The following is a 26,522-nucleotide window of genomic DNA, read 5'->3' on the forward strand; positions in this document are numbered from 1 at the left end:
AACCCACAGTACCCAATGTTAGAAATGACACTGCTCTAGGCTAATCTTTGAATGAGAAAGTCTCAAAGAGAATAATAAATTTATCCAATGCCCCCAAAGAAAAGAGCCCTTTAGATAAAAATTGAGTTTATGAATTGAAAACATTACAGTTTTGCAGTTTTCCAGCTTTCTTTAATATTGTTATCATTAATTAAAATAATTCAGATAAGAAATTAGATAGACACTGATTTAAATGCTTAATGATTAGTATTAGCCTTTATTTCTGGCCACATGGAAGACATTGCTTTGTTTTTCACTTGGGTTGGTGGTGCATTTCCTAAGCTGCGCTTGTCTTTTGGCTTAGTATTTTGCATTTATCTGACAAAAAGAAAAGGAAAGATGGAAAAGTCAGTTCAATTTATTCAAGCAGATGAAATATAGAATGTATTTTAAGTTATTATTGTTAAGTGTAATAAAATAGACAATTGAAGTAAGTAAAATTGCATTTATAACAATTTTCTTCTTAATAAATAAAAATAAAGACCCTTTGGACATATAAAATATCATTTTGTAAATCTAGAAGTGATATTAAAGGAACCTTTAATTTCTTAAAGTTTTGGTTTGTAAAAGCGATTTCTTCCCAAATAAACACCTAACAATTCAGGATATTAATATGAAGATATTATTTTTATTTTTTAAAATTTATTTACATGTCATTCTTTGAATTATTTGCAATTTTTTTAGGAGGCACTAGGGATTGAACCCAGGACCTCATATATGCAAAGCAGGTAGTCAGCCACTGAGCTACACCTACTCTATTTGCAATTTCTTAGTTTGTGCCAAACTGAATTCCTAGGATTCAGTCATAAGCACTTGAGACTTACGTATACCATAATATGCTCAGTGTAAAGAAGGGGCCAAATAATGTTCGCATTATTATAATTGCATTAATATAAAATCTTTATTAGTAACAAACTTTTTTCACTTTTAAAAAAGAATCATCTAGTAACAAATGTACCACACCAATGCAAGTTGTTAATAAGAGGGTACTATGTGGTAATACTGTATTTTATGCATGATTGTTTTGTAAAACCACAACTTCTCTCTTTAAAAAAAAGAATCATCTACCTTCCCCCATTTATCAGCAATTTGCAATTTAAGTATTTGGGAGCCAGTTTTTCAATGTCAAGAGTCAAAATATAAATATGGTATGTAGAAGATCATTTTTGCCATTCTTCGCATTTGCAGCTCTTTTAACGAGACCCCAATGTTTGAAATTTCATTGTTATCCAATCTATCAAACAAGGATGAAATCGTTATAAAATACTAGGTTATCTTTAAAGGAGTTTCTCTTTCTAAATTCTGTGTAATATATTGAGAGATGGAGGGGCTTGGGGCTATCCAGAGGAAGACATAGGAACCAGCACAAGTCATCCTTTGTGTTGTCTACCCCTGCTCTAGAACAAGTAAAAGGGAACATTAGGAGAATGTGTAAGGGGGAAAAGAAGTAACAAAACATCAGGTACAGACTAAGTGTGCATGTAGGCCATTGGATTGTGTGTGGACATTTGTTACTTTTTGGCCAATGGTTTTCCTTCCAGTGCATTCATGATGTCTTATCCCTGGTGTGCATCTTGATGGGGCCCGGCTATGAAACTCTTTGCTCTGCTCTCTATGAGTCAAGAGCTGGACATGGCATTAAAGCCAGGCTAAGCAACCTTTCTCTCATAGGAGAGCAGAGTGACAAAACAACAGAAGCGGACAAAGAAACAAGACACAGCAAATAGACACCAAGAACAGACAACCAGGGGAGGGGGGGAATTTAAATAAATAAATAAAATCTTTAAAAAAAAAAAAAAAGAGTGGCGAGAATGACTGGGGCACCTCCACTCCATCAGTAGAGCTCTGACGAGATGGGCAAGTGGCTCCTGTTGAGGTCACTCTTGTTTCTGTGAACTCACCGCCAAAACACATGCACTCACACACACACAGCATTAACTGTCACGGAGGAGGAAGCCGAGGAGAAGGGCCAGCCCTTTAGCCATGCCATGACACAGTGGCCAAAAGCTGCTCCTGCTTTTGTACTCTTTCTGTGCCTCTAGGTGCTGGGGCCATGGCTGAGAGAAGTTTCCTTCTTAGCATCTCACTGCAAACTGGTATTAAAAGAAACCCAGAACACAGTAGGCCAGGGCCACCTACAGCTGTGAAGGTTACACGGGATACATGGTATGTTTAGGCTACAACATGAGTGGGGCCCCAGCACTGTGCCGGACAGAACCTGCAACTGCACATGGCAGCCCTGGAAATATCTGCACATGTTTGGTATGAAGCAAAGAGGTCTAGGTTGCATTGGCTAAATCTAAGAGAGAAGGTTGGGAAAGAGTAGGAGCAAGCAGAGAGGAAGAGCAGGAATTAGGAGAGGACGCTTTGTAGTAGCAGCAGCGTGGTTTCTCTTCCAGGGCCTCACCTGGAACTCCCTCTCCTCCGCCCTATGCTGATGTTACCTTTTGACCCATACGGGAATCTGAACAGAAACCACAACAAAACCCTCGAGTAACTCCCCTAACAACATTCCACCTCTATACTTGCTGCAGGAAGGCGGCCCCACGGTTACTACAAGTCATAAAATTCAATTTACTGACAACGAAAGTGTCATATCTCTCTTTCAGAGCTAAGGAAACTTAAAATGTAAAAAATTACCTTTAGGTTGTCTTATATGTTTTTTCATCAGTTTTCTTTTACTGTTTTACTTTCCTTTCCTCACATTCATTCCCTCTGAGAAAAGGGGAGGCAGATGAGGCACAAAGTTGAGGAAAGTAGAAGAGGATTTGATGTGAAGAGAGAGAAACAGAGGGAAAAAAGAAAAAAAAAATTGGGGTAAAGTCAAAGAAAAATCATCAGAGTGGGGAAGTGAAAGAAAAAGGAAAAAAGCCAAAAACAGGAGAGAAAAAAGCCACTGAAGATGAGAGAACTTAATTAGAGTCAAACTCAAATGATGTTTGACCTGCCTCACCAGAAATGTCTTTATCCTGTCCAATGGAGCCCACTGTTAAATTTCACTAACAATTTCCCTTTTAGGGTCCTACCACCCATGACTGTTTCATAGACAGAAAATGAACCTGATCTCTTAGAATTCTGAGGAATTTAATTTGTACTCATTAAGAGGAAAGTGGAAAAGGAAGATGGGTGGGGGTGGAAGGAATCTTCCAGGGTTTTGTAAGTGATTTTCTTCTTTCTTTTTTTCCATCTTAGAAAAATACCATAGAATCATAGATAAGTCTAACATTTGGGCTCTCTGTGAAGAAGTCAGAAAAGTTAAGGAGAACAAGGCCTAGAAAGGAAAGAAAATGAAAAGACAAGAAGATTGACTCAGATGTGGAGAGATGATTTAGCCTGGTCCTTGCCTCATAGTCTTTCATAAAAACAGTGCACTTAAAATGCTATGTGACCCATTTTCAGTAATTTGCTGAAACTGCTGAAGGGTTTGAGAGAGGAATCAGAGACAGGGATCCTCAGCTAGCATTGCCCAGGAGCTGGTGACCGTGAACCTGAGCAGCTTCATTGTACCGGGGATTCGTATTACTGCAGTGGGGAGCAGTTATTATTCTGGTTTCTGACTAGAATAGAAATTGAAATTACAGGCTCATTTTCAGTCTGCACTCAGTCTGAATTCAGTGGAACACGGAATTAAAATTCTACTAATCTTTGCTTTTTGGGGGGATTAATTGTGTAACTGTAAGAGAGCATGGAAGGGGAGAAAGAAGTGATTTAAAGGAGAGTGAAAAGAGGGAAAGAAATGCTAATCAGAGGGAAAACTGAAAAACTATACAAGCCTAAGGGAAAAAATTAGAAGATATAGGAGAGAAAAGTGGAAAGAACGAGGAAACAGGTGAAAGAAAACAAACGGAAAATAGTTAATACTTTGTAGAAAACTACATGCCCAATTTGTACTTTGTACCATCGTGGCGATTCAACAAGCTTGGAATGAATGGAATTTTGCTGAACATTTGCTTAGCTCGTTCCCAGAGCCCTATTTCAAACTGCCTGCTCGATTTACAGAGTTGAGCTGCAAGGACCTCAAACACAGCTGGTAGAGTCCTAACAGTGGGAAGGACCATGAGATAGCGGATCATGCCCTCCTCATCCCTTCACCCCAGACGTAGACACACACATTTTATAGCTGAGGGAAATGATGAAATGACATATCCATGTCACAGAGAAACTGCAGAGTAAGGACTCAGAACTCAGGCTTTTGATTCTAAGTTCAGTGTTTAAGACCTGAGATTGTCCTCTCTTCCTTCCAAATTCCCTGCCACTCCTTTTCTCAGCTTGTTTCATGGACTTGTTACCTCCCAGTCATGTGGTCTCTCCAACTCTGTCATCCCCCACTTTTTTTGTCTACGCAGGTTGTCAGTGAATCTTGTGGACTCTGTCTTCAAGCCTTTTTTTCTGTTCTGACTCCTTTTTGCCAGGTCCACATCTTTGGCTTCTCATCTGACTATTAGGGTGGTTTGCAAACTGGCCTTCCTACCTCTCGCCTGCTCTAGCTTTCACCAGACACTTCCTAAAGCATAGCACTGACTTTGCCCTTCCTCTTTCAGTGGCTGCTCTTCACCGACCTCACAGTAATGTACAGATTTCTTAGCATGGCCCAAGACCACCAGTCTGGCTCCTGCCCAGCTTTCCTGTGCATTCTCACTACTCCTAAACTGAACAAGCCCGCCGCTTCCTCATCTCTGGTTTTGCTCACTTCATTCTCCGTATCGAAGACACTCTTGTTTTCCCTTTCCTAACTCAAAGGACTGCTTCCTCCATAGAGTTTTTCATGAGTCCCTTCCCTGAACAAAAAATAGGATCTTGGCTTTTCTCTTAAAGCTCCTAGAACATTATGATTTCTGTTATTTGTGTACATGTCTGAAAGCCAAGTGACATGTCATTTATTTTTTCTCTCTCCTAGAGCTTGCCATGGTGCTTCAGGTATAACAGATAGGCTTCAAATGCTTTTCAATTGAACAAAATTGAGTTTGTCCCGGAAGACAGGTGAAAGGATCAGTCCCATATAGGATAAAGACAATACTCAGTGCTGCACATGAATTTTAAATGTCTATGGCTAAATAAATCAATGCCTCAAAACATACATAGAATTTTACTAATGTATTAATTACAGACAATATTTGTAATAACGCTGCCACTAGATTTAACCTTGCCTTTAGCAAGTAAGAGGCAAATATTTGCTGGTACTAGGCATCTTTGGAACTTCTATAAATTTCATTTGATTTAAAATAAAATCTGGGGTAGAAATTGATAGACAAAAATTTTGTAAGCTGAAAAGGAGATTTTGCATTTTTCTTGTAAACAACGATAGCATTTTCCCTAAAACGTTCTCAGGTACAGTAATGTAGATTGGCATATAGGCAAAACCACATTACCATGAATCTCATCTGGTATTTTTGGGAATTAAAGCCCAGTGAGAAGACCAAAGACAAATCCTATTGATAGAAAACCTATCCAATATCATTTGCTTTTTTGTAGGACTCTTGCAAATGTGCCTCAAAAATGCCTTCAAGTACCCGTGGTTTTTGAAGTGGTACTGTTTTTTTTCTCTCCGAATGAGCCCAGCTAAATATCCCTCTATGTTCTTTTCATACTGTTCTTTCTGTGCATGGCTGGAGCTGAGGCTGAGTCCATCTCCCCGGTTAGAGGAGTGATTTAGAGGCAGTCAGCAGCCAGCAGCAGGAGAACGCCACAGGGCCTATGAGACAACCTCCACATCAAATATTTGCTGTTACAAGTTAAAGATTCTTAGACATAGGAATAGGTAGAGAAAAAAACATAAAACAGTGAATGGTGTCATTTTACAGCAAGGCAGAGGTCAAAGATATAAGCAGGAGAGGGGCTAGTTAATTTTAGATTAAGCAGGAATTTATTCGTGGACCACTGTCCTTTCAAACCAGCAAGGATGGGAGGTCCTATTATTGTCATAATTTGGATTCTGCTTGCAGAGCTAGCCTTGGGGTGGTTCAAACCTGATGAGTTTGATTCAAGGAATCAGGAAACAACTCTACCTGGCACAGGAAAAGAAGCTTGAAGTCACGCCTACCACTCAAGAGAGAGCCTGAGGATGGGCTTTGAGAAAGAGTTTCTCTAATGCAGCACTTCCAGAATGCAGCAAAGGGAGGAAGGGAATGTGTCAAAAAATGTGGCTAGATTCCTTTGCTCTTAACTACTCTCTCCAGGAACCAGAGCTGGTACTGGATACCAGAGTTCACACTGAAACATGTAGTGGAATTTGTTCCATACCTGAAGTGTCTGAAACAGTTCTTGGGCTCCTGTAAAAACAAACAGCACATCTCAACATTTTGCTAGTGTAACTACAAGTATTTAGAAAAGACTTACGAGAGATGAGATAAGCTTTGTGGGTAGTAATGAAAGATGTTTTGCAAGTCTAGTATGTTATTGATCATAAAACGTGGTAGAGTAAAATTACCTAAATTTCTGTAAAACACAAGCTCTCCAAACTGTAAGAGCCGTAAAAGTGGATTGCATGTAATAACACATGATCTATTTTGATTGTCTCTTTCATAGTTTACTCAATGAGACTGCTTCAACTAGGGCAGCCCCAGCCCTGTCGCCTCCCCTGACTTGGAAACTCTTGGTGTTAAGACTCAGGAGAAGCTAACTAGTTCTGCCCAGAGGCTTAAGTATCTAGGTAAATTATTTTGGGGATACCAGCTCTCACAGAAGCCCTGGAGGAAGTTCTGGAATGGATGAATGCCTGGGGTTAAAAGAAGTCACCAGCCTCTGCTAGCTTTTTTACCACCATCTCTGTGGCCTTGCTGGGAATTGTTGCCCTTGCGAATATTGCAGGAAAACAACACACCCAAGTATTTGCTCAAGTGATTATAATTCGTATATTTTAGTGACTAAAGCAGGAGGATAGCAGTTTTTCAGACTATTTCACTTTCAGAAATGTCTTTGCAAGAAGAAATTCATTTTCTGCCTTTTTTTTTTTTTTTTTTTTAAGGTACTAGGGCCAGGGACCTTGTATGTGGGCAGCCAGCACTCAACCACGGAGCCACACCAGCTCCCCTGAGATGATTTTTCATTTGTTTGGGTTTTTTTTGGTTTTTAACTTTAGGAGGCCCTGGGAACCAAACCCAGGACCTTCCGTGTGGGAAGTTGGCGCTCAACCACTTGAGCTACATCTACTCCCCATTTCTGCACTCTTGATTTTAAAAAATAATAGCCATAATTATTTTCTTAACCTCCCTAGCATGCTAAAACATAAACTTAAGTAACCTAATTTTTAGCAAGTCCTTGTTTCTTTTTTTTTTTTTACTGTATTTTTCTTCATTAGCCTTGTAAACTAAATTCTTTAGCATTGACAAAAATATATTTTCTTATGTCTCACTCAAATAGATAATGTGAAACATCATCTATTCCTTCCCACTAATGCTGCCATTAGCTTCTTCTTGAATATATTTCTTAAACACATTTTCAGTAAGTATTTTGGAAGGATTGCTGTTTGGGTTAAGAAAAAGTTTGGAAAGAATACTCTTAGATATTATCTTCTCAGATAAAAGCAAAAGGACGTAATTATGATCCACTATAAGGGGTCTAGTAAATAAATCAGGTTCAAATTCTACAATGGATCTTTCATGAAGTAAATGTTAAATTAGCAATTCTATGAGGAATTTGCAAATAAAGGTTTACATAGCCTTCAGGAAATGGGTCTGGTGATTTAAATGAAATTTGAGCTTAATAAAAGTTTTCAAGAGGCTGAGAAATATCAAGTAAATGCGCTTTTAAAAAAATCAGTGCAAATTAAATAAAGCCTGCTGCTATCCTCTTTACAACAAAGAGGAGAGTCACTCTCAATTATGCAGATATGAGAAGGAATGTAAATGCTTTGTAAAGTAAGTTCTTTGCTTCTAAAGGACCAAAGTGACATTCTAGAAAAGTGTGTTTCTATAGTTTTTCATTCTTCTAGATTTAAATTGCTCAATTTATATGTTAAGGATCAGTCAGTCTGAGTGCAGAATACTCAATAAGGTCATTTGCCCCACCCCCCAAACTATGTGGTTATAAAGTGTCATTGAAATAGTCTTGGAGAAGAAAAATAAAATATAGAATTTATTGACTCTAAGGTATCCTGACTTAAATCCTACAAATGTCCCAGGACTAAGGCATCTGTTCTTAGATAGTGTATCTTTCGTTTATAATTAACATTCTCAAATTAGACTCTAGCTAGTAATTGTGTTCCTGATGCAAATAATCAATGACAAGAGTGATATCCTTGAGCTTAAGAGGCTTACTGGGAACCGACATTTTCTTTTTTCTCCCTCTGCTTACTTAGCTTTTTCCGCAGCAGTGTTAGCAGATACATGGCACAGGAAGCTGAGGACCAGGAGAGGAAGAGCTTGAAGAATTTGGGGTCTGCTAACCCTCACAATACTTTTTATCTTTAAAATTATTATTATTTTTTCCTATTTATATAGGGATTAATTTTCTCATAATTTCTACCAGTGATCATAATAGTGAGACTAACTAAACTTGTGGAGCAATTTTTATCCTAAAAATTCAAGTTATCCTTATTTTGATATTTTAAAAAGCTATTATATTAAGGGCCAATATAAGGCTCGGGAGATTTTATTCAGGAGATGGAACTGCAATGGTGGAGACATATCATACATATCCAAAAACCATAGAACTGAACAACACAAAGAGTTAAGCATAATGTAAGGACTATAGGTTAATACTAATTTATCAATATTGATTCATTGGTTGTAGCAAACCTAACATACTAATGCAAGATGCTAATAGGGGAAATTGTGCAGGAGCTGGTAGTGGTGAGGGGTTTGGAGGCAGGGTGGGATAGAGGTGTGGAACTCTGTTCTATCTACTCAATTATTCTGTAAATCTAAAATTATATTTAAAAACTAAGGCTATTAATTTTTTAAAAAGATTTCAAAAGTCATTAAGAGCTTATCTAATGCATTATATACAAAGGGGCAAGGAAAGAAGTAGAAATAATGTAAACAGCTACCCTTGTAAGATTTTGAATTGTAGCGTTGGACAAGGAAGGGGCAATGGATTTGAGATATATGAACATAATAAAGCAGAAGGAAGACATCAGAATGACCAGACCTGATCAATTACTGCTTAGGACAAATTAATACATTGGATGGATTTATTTTTATCTCTTTCAATTTTTAGAAACCTTAAGTTTTTCTGTTAAAGCCATACTCTTGAATAATAGCTAAAGATACTTCTGCTGAGTGGTACCTACCTCTATATTCTCACATCCCCTTCTCCCTTCCCTTCCTATTTCTGACTGAAGGTTTCCATTTTGATCTCCCTTCCTTCTCCTCCCTCTCTCCTGGTTTTTAGTTTTGGCTTGTTTATCTTTGTTCTTCTTTCTCTCCTAACTCATCGGACTTACCACTAGCCCTCTTGTTATTGTTTAGTTCCACTGGAAAAGCTCAGTGGTTACTGTCAAGAAATAGATTGGGGGAAACAGACATGGTCCAATGGATAGGGCGTCCGCCTACCACATGGGAGGTCCACAGTTCAAACCCCGGGCCTCCTTGACCCATGTGGAGCTGGCCCATGCGCAGTGCTGATGCGCGCAAGGAGTGCCGCCCCACGTGCAAGGAGTGCGCCCCGCAAGGAGTGCGCCCCGCAAGGAGTGCGCCCCGCAAGGAGTGCTCCCGTAAGGAGAGCCGCCCAGCACGATGACGCAACAAAAAGAAACACAGATTCCCAGTGCCGCTGATAAGGATGGAAGCGGTCACAGAGGAACACACTGCAAATGGACACAGAGAGCAGACAACTGGGGGGGGGGAGTGTGGAGGGAAAGGGGAGAGAAATTAAAAAAAAAAAAAGAAAAAAAGAAATAGATTGGCAGTGTTACCAGGAAAATTTCTCTATTTCAGCTACTTCTCTGCCCTCAATCTGAGACAGACAATTTTCTGTGGGAGATAACAGCAATTCCCATTTTGAACCCCCCAACTTAAATAAACCCAAATATCAGATCTCCTAGTCATACAGCAAACATTCCTGGAAGAAGTCTTCCTTGAGTTGGAGCCAATAGTTCTCCCTACGGAATTCGGGAGGAATCCTCGTGGGAGAGGAGTCCTTGCTAAGCTCTCCTCCATTCTTTGGTCTGGCTTCTCATAAAGCAATGCTTCTCAGCCTTGAGCATTCATCAGCATCACCTAGGGCAGAACGCTGGGACTCACCCCTCACTTTAAGATTCAGTAGGATGCAGTAAGGCCCAGGAATTCGCCCTTCTAACAAGTTCCAGGTGATCCTGCTGCTGCTGCTGCTGCTGCTCCATCAGACACACTTTGAGAACCTCTGGTATTAGGAAACCCTAGATATTAAACTTAATGTTTTGCATGAGCAGACAATCGAAAGTATCATAGTCAAGATCCATCAACATTTTGAAGTCTGGGCACTTGGATCTGGAGGCTCTGGAGTTGTGAGAAATGCAGCAGCCTAGGAGCTAATGCCGAGATTACTCTGATTTCTAGGTTTGCCAATCTCTTAAGGATCACCCATATTCCTTCCCTTCGCTTGACTCCTACTTAGCTAGGCAAGAAGGTTAAAAAGAAAGTCAGGGAGCAGATGTGGCTCAAGCAGTTGAGGGCCTGTTTCCCACATGGGAGGCCCTGGGTTGGGTCCTTAGTCCCTCCTTAAGAACAAAGACAACACAACAAGCAAACAAATTTGTCAAATGGCTTAATGTTCACTTTTGAAAAGTATTCATGGACAAAAACTCTACAAACTCTGTAACTCCTGTTTTTTAATCTCTATCTAGTAAATGATATGTATTCATTTTAAAATTTGTTTATTGATTAGTTGATTGCCATATTATTTTACTCTAGAATAAAAGTTTTCATTGTGTTCAGTTAAAACATTTTTACCTCAAATCCACTTTGTAATTGTTTTTAATTTTTTTTCTACTTTTAAAATATTTTCTTTTATCTTTTTTTTTCAAATCCACTTTTAAAATTTAGCCATCTGTGGACTTACAAAGAATTGTTCAATATCTTCTGCATACAGTGGAAGATTAACACTTTCCTCTTCAGATTAAATAGCCTTAATTTTTTTTTTTTTTTTTACTGTATTAAAAAAATAAGTTTAGTGCTTTTTTCTCCAGTTCTTCTCTGGATTCAGTTTATTTGGTAGTATTTTGGACGAATTACCTCAGAGGTCCTTCACGTTGTAGACTCAGTTTTGTACTGTATATTCAATGTGAGTCAAATTTACATTAGATTTATGTTCAGATTTGGTCACATTCTAATCTAGAATCTAAGCTTATCTTTCTCCTCGGACCCTCCCTCCTTCCCTTCCTTTCTTCCTATGTTTTATCTTTCTATTCTATTTTTCTAAGCAATTACTATACACCTGACATTGTGGACTTTTTTTTTAAAGATTTATTTTTTATTTCTTTCTCTCCCCTTCCCTGCCCTTCCCCACCTAGTTGTTCTGTTATCTGTGTCCATTTGCTGTGTCTTTTTCTGTGTCCACTTGTATTCTTGTCAGCGGCACCTGGAATCTGTGTCTCGTTTTGTTGTGTCATCTTGTTGTGTCAGCTCTCTGTGTGTGTGCTGCCACTCTTGGGCAGGCTGCACTTTTTTCGCACTGGGTGGCTCTCCTTATGGGGTGCGTTCCTTGTGCGTGGGGCTCCCCTACACAGGGGACATCCCTGTGTGGCACAGCACTCCTTGCACGCATCAGCACAGCGCATGGGCCAGCTCATCACATGGGTCAGAAGACCCTGGGTTTTGACCCTGGAACTCCCATGTGGTAGGCGGGTGCTCTATCTGTTGAGCCAAATCCGCTTCCCGTGTACTTTTAAATATAAGCTTATTTAATCCTTGTAACATGAGGAAACTAAGATTTGAGAAGTTAAGTACTTTGCCCAAGATCACACAGCTAGTAAGAATAGGGCCAGAATTTGAACACAGGTTTGTCTTACTGCAAAACTCATTCTGTAACTGCTATTAAATGCTCTCCCAATTAATGGCTCTTAGCATCAGTTTGATTTCTAAAATATACATGTAATCAATTGTACAATAAAAGTTTAATAAAAATGTCTCTCAATAGCTAAAACAAATAACAAGATAATCCCTCAATCACCAATTATGCCCAATTTTGTGGTTTCTTCCCTTTCATACCACTGTGTATACATGTTTTACAATTTTACATTTCTTACCTGTAATTCCTTATCATTCACATAGTCTTTTGCATTGAAATTCTTCTAATTGCTTTTCCTAATGTGGATCTGATGTTTCACTAAATTACCATACTATTCCCCAATTAGCTGTTCTCCCACCAGGGATCATTTGGATTGTTTATAGATGTTAACTACAAAACACTACATTCATATTAATGATTTCCTCTTTGAATTATTTCTTTGACATGTGTTCCTGTAAGTCAAAGGATATAATCATTTGTAGTATGAATGGCCAAATCACTCTGTAGAATACTCCCCACCACTTACAGTGGCACCATCAATTTTACTGGCATCCAATGAAAAGCAACTGGCAATTGCTTAATTTATATATCTTTAATTATTAGCGAGGTTGGATCCCTCAGTATTTGTCTTCTGGAATAAATTTTCTATTCATAGTCTTAAACCATTTGTTAATTGGATCCTTTACAAATTTCCACCAGCTACTTATACATGTGGCAGGTAAAACTAGATAATCTATTATTCTTTTTCCATTCTGTTGGTGTGTATTTAAAATGAATTATTTGGAAGATATTTGTAATAGTTGTATAGTCAGTCACTGTGGAGCTCTCTTCTCCCAGAGCTTTGCACTTCCTTCAGGTCCCAACTCAAATGTCTTTTCCTCAGTGAGACTGTCCAGGTCTTCCTGGAATCACTCTTTACAGCACATTTAAGCTGGCAAATATATTATTTGTTTATATTATCTATCTCTCCCCACTAGAATGAAACACTCCATGAGATAAGGACTTGATTATTTTCACTGTTTTATTCCCAATACCTAGCACATAGAAGGTGCTCAGTAAATATTGAATGAATGAATCAAACTTTGCCATTGAAAATTTCTTCTTTTTAATGGACAAGAAATGAGCCCCTCTCTCATCTAAGACAATGATATCATTCCATTCTCTTCTCATTCTTTTTAGCTAGTTTTAGAATATTTTACTCTTTCCCATCTGACATTTTTTTTTGTGGCAAGGCATAAATCTAAATTTACTATGTCCAATATTTTCTGGACTTTTGCTTTGTCCATGCTTCTATTTAATTCATATCAGTTTGAATCTATTTTTGTATCTCTATTTCTATATTCTAAACTCTGCATCAGTAGTTCTGATGGCCATTTAATTATAATATGACTTAAGTTTTTTTATTATTAGAGAAGTTGTGGGTTTATAGAACAATCATGCAGAAGACACAGGATTCCTATAAACCATTCTATAATTAACACCTTGCATTGGTATAGTACATTTGTTACAATTCATGCAAGCACATTTTTCTAATTGTACTATTAACTATAGACCATGGTTTAACCTAGGGCTTACTATTTTTATGTTGTGCAGTTCCATGGTTTGTTTTTTTTTTTAATTTTGACTTAAGATTCTATAGACCCAAATCCCCATCGACAATTTTCATTCCCAGTATTTCCTTAAGATTCTTAACCCAATTTTTTCCACACACTTTTAATAACTTTACAGTAACTTCAAGATATATATGGAGATACTAACTGGTATTATATAAAATCTATAAACTGACTTAAGGGTCTAGTTATTTTTCTAGTCTCAAATCTACCCAACCAGGAAAGTCTATTTTCTCTTATTGAAATCATCCTTTATTTCTGCCATTAACGTTTTGCAATTCCATTTGTATAGATTACTTATTACCCTCTCTAAATATTTGATTTTGTCCTGTTGTTGCTATTGAAAATTATATTTTCTTTTTTCGATGCATTTTTGTTTTATTAACAAACAAAACGAAAACAGATTATTTTTGTGAGTTTACTTTATAATCTGTGACCTTCCTAAACTTGTTTACAAACTAATATTTTTCATGATTCCCAGGTTTTCTAATATTGGTTGCCATTTGCAGAGTAATATTTCACATCTCATATTTATTGTCTGCATTTCTCTCTCCTATTGCAACTGCTAGGCATCTTAGGTTAAAATAAACACAAGTCAACGGGATCATCCTAGCTTTGTTCTATGTTTTAAGTAAAATGCTTCTGGAATTCCTTCACTGAAATGATGCTGTGCCTGGTTTAGAGTAAACATTCTTTATCATGTTAAAGGAAAACTCATCTTTATTTTGTGGGTCTTTATCAAGAAGGAGTATCAAACTTTATCAAATGTGTTCAAAGAATTATGCTTTTTTTACTCTTCTATATTTACATAATGATTTAAATGGACAGTTTTCTTAATTGTATACTAAGCTTGCTTTATTTTGCCTAAATTCTAAGAATTTAGCATTTGTCACATATAAGATTAACCTATAATTTCCTTTTTTATGTTGTTTTTGTCAGTCTTTACAATCCAGACAAGTTATTTGCTTCACAAAATTAGAAAAACCAATGTTTTTTAATAACTCTATTTGGAAAACCTCACATAAAATAGAGACAATTCTTTGAATATCTGAAAACCTGTCCAGTAAAAGTTAGGACTAGGTCCTTTTCTTTTATGGAAGGTTCTTAGATAATTTTTTTCCCTGTTTCTTCATGTCCTCCATTTCTGATTGAGCTAGTTTTGCCTCTTTGTAATTTTTGTTAAAGCCCTTTATTTAATTTAGGTTTTTCAAGTTCTGAAAGCAAAGTTACATATAATCTTTCTCAATATTTTGTCATTTTTTCTATTAGTAGCTGTGTTCTTTTACATTTCTGAAGTTATCTTTTTTAAACAGCTGTCCCAGTAGTTTGCTAGCTTTGCTGTTCTTTTTAAAGACTTACCTAAGCTCTCAGTATTTCAAATTATTTTAAAAATTTCTACTTTCCTTTTTAAGTTTACTTTTTATTTTCCTGTGTTCCTTCTTTTTATGATTTTCTCCGATTTTCATTGTGATAACATACATACAACAACGTAAAATTTCCCATTTCAACCATTTTCAAATATACAATTCAGTGGTGGGAATTACATTCACGTGTTGTGTAACCATCACCATCGCCTGTGTATCTTTTTTATATTTAAAAATATTACACATAATTCATTACAGTCCTTATTTTTGTTCTTGCTAATATACACATTCAGATCTCTGACTTTTCCTCTGGTTTCTTTTTAGGGGCTACTCCACAATGATCAGGTGACTGTTGTCTTTAGAACACTACACTGCTCACTCACATTCAGCTTGCATCAAGCGATGGAAATTATGGAAATTATTTTTTCAGATTATTGAGTCATTAGTTAGAAATGTAAAGAAATATAAAGAATTACAAAAAATACCAATAAAACACCCCTTACTCCAAAATGTGAATGCTGTGACTCTCTTCTATTTTTTAAAGACACAGGATTGACACCAGCCAGGTAACCCAGAATGCCAATTGCCAGCTCAGCCGGGTGAGAAGTTGGTGTGAAAATAAAAATGAGCCACGGTAAGACCTTGGCTAATTGCATGGATAATTAAGAGGTGACTATATGATCATTCCATCACACATACCTGGATTCTTCAGGCTTGACCGCTGTATCTTCTACGTCAGTCTTCCTTTCTTCAGAGGTTTTATCATCTGTCTCCTTGGATAAATTTGTCTCACTTACTTTGGGAGTCAAGGTAGTTCGAAAACATCTTTGGTCTTCACAAGTCAGTTTTACGTTTGAGATGGTGACATGTTTTGAGGATTCTTTTAAGTCATTCTTATCACGTTTAGAATTTCGTAAACACCCAGTCTTCAGTACGTTTTCAAGTTTTTCCTTTGAAAAAAAGAAGCAGCAGCAAATCAGGTATTAGAAGACCAGGATATAGAAATAGATTATGGAGCAGTAGCCAATAAAGTAATCATTCATCTCCTCCTTGTTTCTGAGTATCCAAGAGCAAGTAGGTGCAAGATGGAAGCAGTGAGGCTTGGTGTTGCATGATCATTGGGAACTGCTGAGGCCCGCGCTGGAGGGAGGCAGGCAGGGGCGGGTATTCAAAAGCTTATGTTGTCATGTACACCAGTGTCACCTCAAACAAGAAAATTAGTACTTGCTTCCAGGCTCTTAGTCACTGGTGCAAGGAAGGTTTTCTAGAAAAGTCTTGCCACCTACTCTTCAATCTGAGGTTGCTCTTACTCAAGAGCATTTAATGGGTGGCAGAAAACCCTAAAATTAATACCCCAAACCTTCCCCCTTCTTCCTCATTTCTGCCTGCCTCAGAATCTTTTCAGAGCTCGGAGCAAGACAGTCAGCAAGTCTTAGGGACACCGTCTCTGGAATGTTCCTCACATCTGCCCCTTCTTCCTCCCACTGCCACTACCTACTCCATTACCTCTATTAAATTCCCCTAAATACAATGCAAGAATCTCCTTCTTTAAAAAATAAAACTTAATTTCCCTATCCACCCCCAACAATGACAGCAATACGTATTTTAGAATTTTTGGAAACTCCTGTAAGGTGTAAAGTGAAAGCTAGAAAATTATTGATTGCATAATGCCATGGTTCAGAAACAAGCACTCTATGGTACATTTCACTCTGGTCTTTTTGTCATTTATTTATATCTGTGTGATTTTAGGTTATGATGCAGTTCGATATCCTATCCTTTTCACTAAATGTTTTATTATAAGCATTTTCTTCATGCCATTGAAAACTGTGTCAAACTACTTAAAAATTTTGCAGTTAAAAATTATCTTTATTGTAGGGATCGTCTTCTTCATTTTTCACTCAACCTTATATCATGAGGGTGTTTCCAAGTCAAGGAAGAGTCTTCAAAGTTTTAATAAAGCTTTAATTCATGGAGTATGAATGCATTTAATGAATATCTACTGAATGCCTAGGACCTATCAGGCACTATGGTAGGTTCCGAATACAATGGACTTGGCAGCTGTCCCTCATGGATTTTTATATTTTTAACCATTCCCCTGTGTTGATGTTTATGTTGCTCCCATGTTTATTATTTAATTTTTATGAACCTGGTATAAATGTGGTATGATAAATCTTTGTAGCTAAATCCTCATTCCTGTATCTGATTATTCCTTAGGAAAGAGTCATAGGAATAGAATCTCTGAGTCAAAGTGTATAAACATTTTTAAGGTTCTTGATTAAAAACAATTTCAAGAAAGTGTCTCAATTCTCTTCTGTACTTGAAATCTAAATGAATTCCTTGTTCACTACAACTTAACTAACATGGGCTTTAAAAAATTGGACAGTTTCATAAATCGAATATTTTCTAAATTTGCATTTCTTTGATTGCTAGCAAAGTTAAGCTTTTTTCACTGTATTTATTTGCCGTTTCTTCTATGAAATGTCTGTCCCTGCCCTTTGCCATTGCCCGCTCTGGCCCTGGTGGAGGTTTTTCAGCAGTTGTTTTCCCAGTGGTCTTGCTTCCTAGCATCCATCCTGCCATCAGATTAATCTTTTAAAAACAGACCTCCCTGTTGCTTAATGTATGTAGAATTTTTAATAAGGCTTATTGTAAAAGGGTGGAAATGAGTAGAGTTGATGGCGACACATGATAATGAGCATAACACTGCTGATTTGCAAATGTGATTGTCGCTGAAAGGGGTAGTCTGTGGACGCAAATGTCAATCGAAAGGAAGCCAGAGAATGACGTAGGAACTTTCATAACAGTGATTCTGGTGGTGGGTGATTGTGGTTAATAGTATAAATATAAGAATGTTTCTCTTTTACAAAGTGTTAAGAATATGGTAATACATGGGAAAATTACAACTAATGTAACTTACGGGTGATAACAGTAACATTGTAATGTTTTTGCAGCAATGGCAAAGAACATACTATATAAATTCTAATGGACAACAACAGGGGGGTTTAAGGGGGTATGAGATTTCCTTTTGGAGTAATGAAAACATTCTAAAATTGAAATGATGACAGCACAACTCTGTGATGAAAATGAGAGCCACTGAGTGTACACGCTGAATGGATTGTAGAAAGCATGGGACTGTATAACACAGGGACTCCTGTAGTGGAAGATGGACTGTGATTAATAGAATAAATATGAGAATGTTCTCTCATGAACCTAACAGATATATACTACTAATACAGGGTGGTAATATTTGGGTAGGTTGGGAGAAAAAACACCAAATATGAGATATGGGCTATAGTTAGCAGTAGTATTTTGACGATGCTCTTTCATAGTCTAAAACAAATGTTTCACAACAATATAAGGTGCTGGTGGTGAGGTGATGTATGGGAGCCCTATATATTGATATGCATGTTTGTTTTGGAGATTCCCAACTTTTACTATACACTTATTGTGTATTTATGTTCATGTATGAATGATATACTTCAAAAAATTTTCTTTAAAAAAAATCTCCCTCATTCCTTTGCACAGAAGCTACTTAGTACTTAAGGTCTGAACAAAAGATTAAGTCTAAACTTCTCAACTTGGCATTCAAGGGTGGCAAGCAAATTTCCAATCCTACATTGCTGTAGTTGCCACTTCCTTTATGCTCTATCAAACTTTTTTTCACTTTCTTTTGTTTTCTTTTTTTTTTTTAAAGATTTTATTTGTTTATTTATGCCCCCCCCCTCCTTTGTCTATTCTCGGTGTCTATTTGCTGCGTCTTGTTTCTTTGTCCACTTCTTTTGTTCTCAGCGGCAGGGAAGTGTGGGCGGCGCCATTCCTGGGCAGGCTGCACTTTCTTCCACGCTGGGCGGCTCTCCTTACGGGGCGCACTCCTTGCGCGTGGGGCTCCCCTACGCGGGGGACACCCCTGCGTGGTAGGGCACTCCTTGCGTGCATCAGCACTGCGCATGGCCAGCTCCACACGAGTCAAGGAGGCCCGGGGTTTGAACCGCGGACCTCCCATGTGGTAGACGGACGCCCTAACCACTGGGCCAAGTCCGTTTGCCTCTTTTGTTTTCTAAAGCCACTTACTTATTTTAATTTTTTATTTTCCTACTTCAACAATACCCTGATGTATTGAAATTTCACTCCATCCTTCAATGTACTGGTTACTTTCACAGATATTTAAACCCTAAAATAATGCTTGCCTTGTATTCATATCCTCATTTTAGAGATGAGGAAACTAAGGCTTGTGCAGGTTCTGTGACTTGGTTCACACCACACAACTAATATGCAACAGAAGGATTCTAACCCAGGTCTCCTGGCTCCAACTCCCCAATTCTTTCCATTACACTATTATTGCAACTGGTTTAAGTCTGATGATAAGGATGGCCACTGCCTTTGTCAGGATGTCTCAATTCCTTTATACCAGGATTCTAAGAATCCAGTCTCATTAAAATTTCATTACCTGGGCGTGGTTTCCATGCCATTTTGTTAATCAGTGTCAGCTAAGCAAGAAGCGTGATTTTGGCTATCTCTTTCTTCCTGATTATTAAAGAATGAGCATGTTTCATGTCACTTACCTGTTGCTTGGCCCTTTTTATGTCATCATTTTCAAACACCATTTTGACACTGTCGTATTTTGGGACATCGGGGATGTCTGTGACTTCCGTGACTTCTGTGACAATTCTCACCTCTGGGACTTCCAAGACCTCATTTTCTGGAACATCTGTGACATCAGTGATGTCGGTGACATCTGTGTATTCTGAGAAATCCGTGCTGCCCATGACATGTGTGGGCTCTATACATTCATGCATCTGCTGAGACTGGAGAGCTGCAAACACTGTGCTATCCATGATGTCCCCAGAGCCTGTGATATCTGTGCTATTTGTGATTTCTGAGAGACTTGAGACTTCGGACACTTTGGTAGTTTTGATTTTCTCCTGATTCAAGAGGGCTATGAGTTCTACCCATTGACAGAATAAAGTCTCCTGCTTCTGTGCGGGGGCGCAGAGCTGTAGGTAGTAGGCTCGACCGCTCACCAGCTTTACCTTGAGGCGCATGTTCTCAGCATCATGTACAGACAGATTCACAAACTGCAGAGGAAGAAATCTACAAACACACACATGTAACATCGCCTGGTGACCTAACTGTTAACAATGCCTTTCATTTTCAATTTTAAGGCAAAATGAATGAGATGCAGGACAATGGGCACAGGGTGGGGCCATGCTTGTGGCCACCATGCTCCCACGCCTGGCTCTCAGCTTTTGTGTGTGTGTGGCAACATATTTAAAACATGAAGTTTGCCATTTTAGCCATTTTTAAGTGTATAATGCAATGACATCAATTACTTTTATGCTGTTGTCCTACTATCACCAGCTTTCTTTACTAAAACTTTTTCCTTACCTAAAAAAAGGAACTCTTTCCCCTTAAGCAATAACTCCTCACTCCCCCTCTTCCCAGCATACGTTAGCTTTTGAGGCTCAGAACTTTGGTCTTTAGTATACAGAGAAGTAATCAGGCTTAGGGGACATCTCACCTTAATCATATTCTTAAAATCCTAATGTATTAAAAAGTCAGAAATTGTCCCATTTAGTTAATCCCATGCAGTAGAGATTTAGAGGAGTTAAGTGGTTTGCTCAAGCTCAAACAGCAAGTTAGTGAATGGCTGAGACAAGACGGAACTAGTTCTGATGGAAGTCGGGGCTATGGTAAGGAGAGGGAAATGTTCTAGAAAGGCAGTTTATTATGAGCCTTTGGTTCCTGTTATTTAGGTTTAACCAAAAACAAAATAAACAAAACAAAAAACCTGGGTTAACTGCCAGGTAGTCATAAACTATTTCCCCCAACTCTAAGGATGTAACTCTTCCATCATTTGCAGCCATCGGTTCCTCGGGGGTAAAGCATACTTTTGGTGAGAGCCTTACCTCTTGCTTTTGTAACTCACCTGGTGAGCACCAGTTTCTGTCTGGGAGATGAAAGAAGACTTTTAAACAGGGATTTTTTATCTCTCTGGGTGGTGGGTGTCAGATGTGCCAGCAGCATGACGTTGGGGATCTTGTTGTTGGGACTGGAAGAACAGACACCAACAGTCACCCAGTTGGCTCGGTTATGAATGTAAATGGATTCACCTTTCCTGTTGACCTGAGTGCAGAGAACAGGAAGAGTTTTCTGATAAAGTGCATGTCTGTGGCAACCTTGCCTACCTGAGCAGTGTAAGGGTAGGAAAGGAAATAAAGGAGAAATTAACCATAATGCATTTGTTCATTCACTTGTTCATGCTATTCTTAGAAACATTATAGTGAACAGGCAGATGTTGTTCCTGACTAGGGATCTACCTGGGAAGACAAACAATAAATAATAAGGGGAATTGATATAATTACTGTGGTAAGACATGTTACCAAGTACAAGTTCAGGGTGCTTTGGGAGCATATAACCAGGGATTTGAATTAGAGGGAAACTATAGGCTGATAAATGTTTAACAACTAACTGGCTCTAGGAAGGCACACACACAATTTTAATATGCATTTTATTGACCTAAAAGATGAGTAGCGGGAAGCGGACTTGGCCCAATGGATAGGGCATCCCCCTACCACATGGGAGGTTCACGGTTCAAACCGCGGGCCTCCTCGACCTGTGTGGAGCTGGCCCATACGCAGTGCTGATGCACGCAAGGAGTGCCCTGCCACGCAGGGGTGTCCCCCATGTAGGGGAGCCCCACGCACAGGGAATGAGCCCTGCAAGGAGAGCCGCCCAGCGTGAAAGAAAGTGCAGCCTGCCCAAGAATGGCACTGCACACACGGAGAGCTGACACAAAAGATGACACAACAAAAGGAAACACAGATTCCCGGTGCCGCTGATAAGGATAGAAGTGGTCACAGAAGAACACACAGAGAACGGACACAGAGAGCAGACAACTGGGGGCGGAGGGGGGAAGGGGAGAGAAATAAATAAAAAATAAATTAAAAAAAAAAAAGGCGAGTAGCACACCATTTACAAATAATTACATACACTACTCTCTATTTTAAATTCCATATAGCCAATTGATTCTCATAGAAGACCTCATATTCCAAAACCCTTATTGTATCTATAACTTCAAGAGTATCAATAATAGCAAATAATGGGAATGATGTTTTTAGTAATTATTGCCATTGTTTTGAATATAATTTATTTAATTATTCATTTACATATTTTAATTTTAAATCATGGTTGTGTTTTACAGCTGACTGGCAAACTTTTTGAATACTTAACCACTGACCATATCCTATAGATTTCTGGCCATCAGGTCCTCGAAGTCTCCCTTGAGGAAGGGACATCTAGCTGAGACCTGACAATGAAGGAAATCAACTGGGTGGAGAAGAGAGGTTTCCAGTCAGAGAAATAGTATGTGCAAAACCCTAAAATCAAAGAATCCTGGCCAGTAAAATCTCTGCCAGGTAAGCAGAAGAGGCTGGAAAGTGGGTAAATGATGTGAAAGAAGCCAGGAAAAATGGCTGCCCTTGGTTTCTCTGTTGCACAAAAAGTAACAGAATCCTGATTTTGTCTGGTATCCACCCTGCAGGAATGGTGCTCCAGCTCAGGGCTAATCCTGATTAACCCTAACCAGTCATGCTGCTCCCATCCCACCCCCACAGTGATTGCTTTCAGCAAGGTCATGTGACCACATCTGACCAATGAGCCACAGGGGAAGCCTCCTGGTGGCTTCTGGGAAAGGGTTCCCAGCCCTCACAAAGAGTCACGAGGACGAGGCATCTCTCTGCGACTGGCAGCTGTTGTGGTTCTTCCTGGATGACATGCCATGTAGAGAGCTAGCTTGAGGGTGACAGCAAAAGCTGAGACCCTGTGTTCTCAATGCCTCCTGGAAGTGAGCTCATGCCTTGTGGTTTTTGTCACTCTTTGCAGAGTATTGTTTTTCCTTTTCTTTAAACCTATTGCATCAATAATCTTGCCAATTTGCTGACAAAGACGTCCTGAGAGAAGTTATACACTCCAAGGGAACAACATCAAATTATGTACGGTATGGGGCCAGGTCTTGTCTGCAGGCTGCTAACTGCCTCCTCCCATTTGTGTAATTTCAGTAGAGCATGCAAAGGTAGCTGGAAAAGGGCACAGGAAGAAATGTAACAAAAGATTATTAGTAGCACGGAAGTATGTAGGAGGTGAAGTACATCAAATTATGACTTGTGACATGTTCTGGGGACATCACTTCAACATTGAATGTTTCTTGAGCTTCACCTCTTGCCTTTGACATCCTGGAGATGAAAGTTCTCACCTGTACCCAGGGACCAATGCAGGGAGCATGCCTATGGAAGGTAAGTTTCCTAGCCTTTTGAAGAAGTGTCTCTTGTACTCCCTGTCACCCCACTGGAGAATCAGCTGAGTAGCTGCTTTAATGAGTTTGAAGTAATAGCTCAGTGTTCAGTGCTAAATTTTGTTGTGGCATTTCCATGAAGTTTAGTGGCATGGTCCATGACATTGAACTCATTTCCCCTTTTCTTGAACAGATTTATGTTTAATGTTTAGAGAAAAGTTAGAACTGCTCCCTACTGCTTGAAAGGTAAATTCTTAAGAGAAGGATATTTTTTCTCCCTAATACCATCATACTTTTTATTTTATTATAATATTACACAATATAATATTATACCTTTAAACTAAGAGCTCATATTCATTTAATCCCTAGTTGTATCACAGTATTATTCTTTAAAAGTTGGAGAAAGGGCGGCAGACTTGGCCCAGTGGTTAGGGCGTCCGTCTACCACATGGGAGGTTCATGGTTCAAACCCTGGGCCTCCTTGACCCGTGTGGACCTGGCCCATGCGCAGTGCTGATGCGCACAAGGAGTGCCCTGCCACACAGGGGTGTCCCCTGCGTAGGGGAGCCCCACGCACAAGGAGTGCGCCCTGTAAGGAGAGCCGCCCAGCACGAAAGAAAGTACAGCCTGCCCAGGAATGGTGCTGCACGCACGGAGAGCTGACACAAGATGATGCAATAAAAAGAAACACAGAGTCCCGTGCCGCTGACAACAACAGAAGTGGACAAAAAAGACACAGCAAATAGACACAGAGAACAGACAACCAGGGGGGGGGGGGGGGGAAGTGGAGAGAAAAAAAAATCTTAAAAAAAAAAAATAAAAGCTGGAGAAAGTAGTTAACTGAATGCTTTCTTGTGGCAGCAAATCCTAAAAATCACAACTATATAATGTTAGGAAGATTATGATAGAATGATAGATTATTATGGTAGTGTTGGGACAGAATTCCTTGGCAAATTCCAGTTAGCTGAGAAAATTTGATATGAAATTTCTACTTTAGCATTATAATTCTTTTAGCTTGTTTAAAGTTCCAAACTATTTCCTTTAGTCGTATTGTGCATTCTCTTGCCACATTCAAAACAGTTCTCCTAGTCTTTTCAGTTGTCTTTGAGACACTTAATTCCTGAAGTTACTAGAACTGACCTCAGGGCTCAGGTATTGCTTACCTGGATAAAGTTGCTCTCTAACATGGGAGGAAACAAGGAAAGGGCATACTCTCCTCCATTCAGCATATTTTGAAGTTCACCTGGGCCACCGGAGCATGAGTTGCGAAGGGCACCATGTTCATTGATCTTCGTGGTGGATCTCCTGGGGTTCTTCTTCATTGTGCTGAAAGAAAACATCGGAAAATTGAGGACCAGAAATATAATTAATGGATATATAGAGAATGTAATATAAATAATTGAGTTGTACCATTTACTCATTCACTCAGTAAATTTTATCAACAGCTACCATATGCCAGGCACAGTACCAGACACCGGAGATACATCTAAGTAGGACTAAGATCCATGCCCTCATGCAGCTCACACTCTATGGGAGGGAGACGGTAAGTAAGCAAAAAAAGTGATGTTGGATGATAAGGGCTATAAAGACTAAAACAGATAAAAAAGGAATAAAAGGTGACGGGGGCATGGAACTGGCAACACTAAATATACGAGAGAATGAGCTAAAAGAAAAACATTCAGAAAAAAAGGATGAGCTATAACAAACAAATAAAGAAAAATTGCAACCTAAAACAGAGGATGGGAAATAACAATCAACAACATTTATTTAGTGCTTAATCTGTATCTTAGTTTGCCATGGGGCTGCTGATGCAAAGTACCAGAAATGGTTTGGCTTTTATAATGAGAATTTGATTTAGGGTAAAAGCTTACAGTTCCAAAGCTGTGAAATGTCTCAATAAGGCATCAGCAGAGATGACTTCTTGGAGGTCCTGCGCCTGGGGAAGCAAGATGGCTGCTGATTTCTGCTGAGGTCTCTGCCTTCCCCTCCAGAATCTACCATCGCCCGGAACTCAGCTGTGGTCCACCAGGCATAGGGCTTGTCTCTTATCAGGTCTCTTCTCTTAGTCGAGGCTGCTCCACTTTCTTCCTGAGTTCAGCTGTGAGCTGTCAGGTACATGGCTCATTTCCTCAGCCGTGAGCTGCTCTGAGGGCCCAGCCCCCTGGGGTCCTCTTTCCATGCCTCTGTGCTCTGTGTTCCAGACTCCAGGACCCCTCTCAGCTCTAGGGGCTTCTCCTGCAGTCCTTTCTCACACGGCAGGATCAATACGACAGCTTCCTTTTTCTCTGCGTCTGTCTTTCTCTGTTTCTCTGTTTATATCAGCTCAAGTAAGAGGGTGGAGACGCAACCTGAGTCATGCCCCATGGATGTAGTCCAATCAAAAGGATTTCACACCCACAGCAATGGATTAGTTAAAAAACAATCTTTTTCTTTTTGGGATTCATAAGGAGAACTTCAAAATGCCACAGTATGTGATAGGTATTAAAGGTTTTACATACACTATCTCATTTAATTCTCAAAATACTATGAGGTAGGCACTATTTTTTCATTTAAAAAATTTCTTGAAGTATATCACTCATATATGAACATACATAAACAATAAGTGTATAGTAAAAGTTGTGAAATTACAAAACAAACATGCATAATAACATCATACAGAGCTCCCATACATCATCCTACCACCAACACCTTGCATTGTTGTGAAATATTTGTTAAAGATGATGAAAGAGCATCAACAAAATATTATTACTAACTATAGTCCATATCTTACATTTGGTGTATTTTACTCCAACTCCTCCTATTTTAATACTGTTTATTAGTATAATCTATTTGTTACAGTTCATGAGAGAATGTTCTCTTATTTGTTCTGTTATCCACAGTCCATCTTCTACACAGAATTCCCTGTGTTATACAGTTCCATGCTTTGTACAATCCATGCAGTGTGTGCACTCAGTGGCTCTCATTTTCATCACAGAGTTGCGCTGGCATCACCTCAGTTAATATTTTCATTACTCCAAAAGGAAAAAACCCATATCCCCTTAAGTCCCCTAATTTAGTCCCGCAGAATTGATAATTAACATCTTCTTTGCCATTGCTGCAAAAATATTACAATGTTACTGTTAATTATCACCCATAAGTTACATTAGTTGTAATTTCCCATGTATCAGCATATTCTTAACACTTTGTAAAAGAGAAACATTCTTATATTTATACTAATAACCACAATCTTCATCCACCACTGAAATCACTGTTACACAGTCCCTACATTATTCTTTAGCTTCCTTTCTACTGACA

General features: G+C 38.8%; 1 protein-coding gene across 10 annotated transcripts in view; it reads right to left on the bottom strand.

The window, feature by feature from the left end:
- Positions 1-227: 227 nt before the first annotated feature.
- GARIN2 (golgi associated RAB2 interactor family member 2) overlaps positions 228-26,522 on the bottom strand; it is a 43,395-nt gene continuing 17,100 nt past the window's right edge. For 3 of the 10 annotated variants that reach the window (XR_009184964.2, XR_009184965.2, XR_011648322.1), the window contains 7 exons: positions 24,392-24,554; positions 20,865-21,061; positions 19,501-20,029; positions 15,638-15,888; positions 6,280-6,308; positions 2,680-3,812; positions 336-357 (listed from right to left, as the gene is read on the bottom strand). Coding sequence is in view for 3 of the 10 variants with exons in the window: in XM_058293242.2 (XP_058149225.1) it covers positions 317-357; positions 6,280-6,308; positions 15,638-15,888; positions 19,501-20,029; positions 20,865-21,061; positions 24,392-24,550 (1,206 nt within the window). In the remaining 7 variants the exon portion in view is untranslated. Of the gene's footprint in view, positions 358-2,679; positions 3,813-6,279; positions 6,309-15,637; positions 15,889-19,500; positions 20,030-20,864; positions 21,062-22,588; positions 23,014-24,391; positions 24,555-26,522 lie in introns of those variants that run through there. The other 7 variants (XR_009184967.1, XM_058293243.2, XR_009184970.1 and 4 more) reach the window with 7 other exon arrangements.

This window comes from Dasypus novemcinctus, chromosome 3, assembly GCF_030445035.2.
Source record: "Dasypus novemcinctus isolate mDasNov1 chromosome 3, mDasNov1.1.hap2, whole genome shotgun sequence".
Taxonomy (NCBI): Eukaryota; Metazoa; Chordata; class Mammalia; order Cingulata; family Dasypodidae; genus Dasypus; species Dasypus novemcinctus.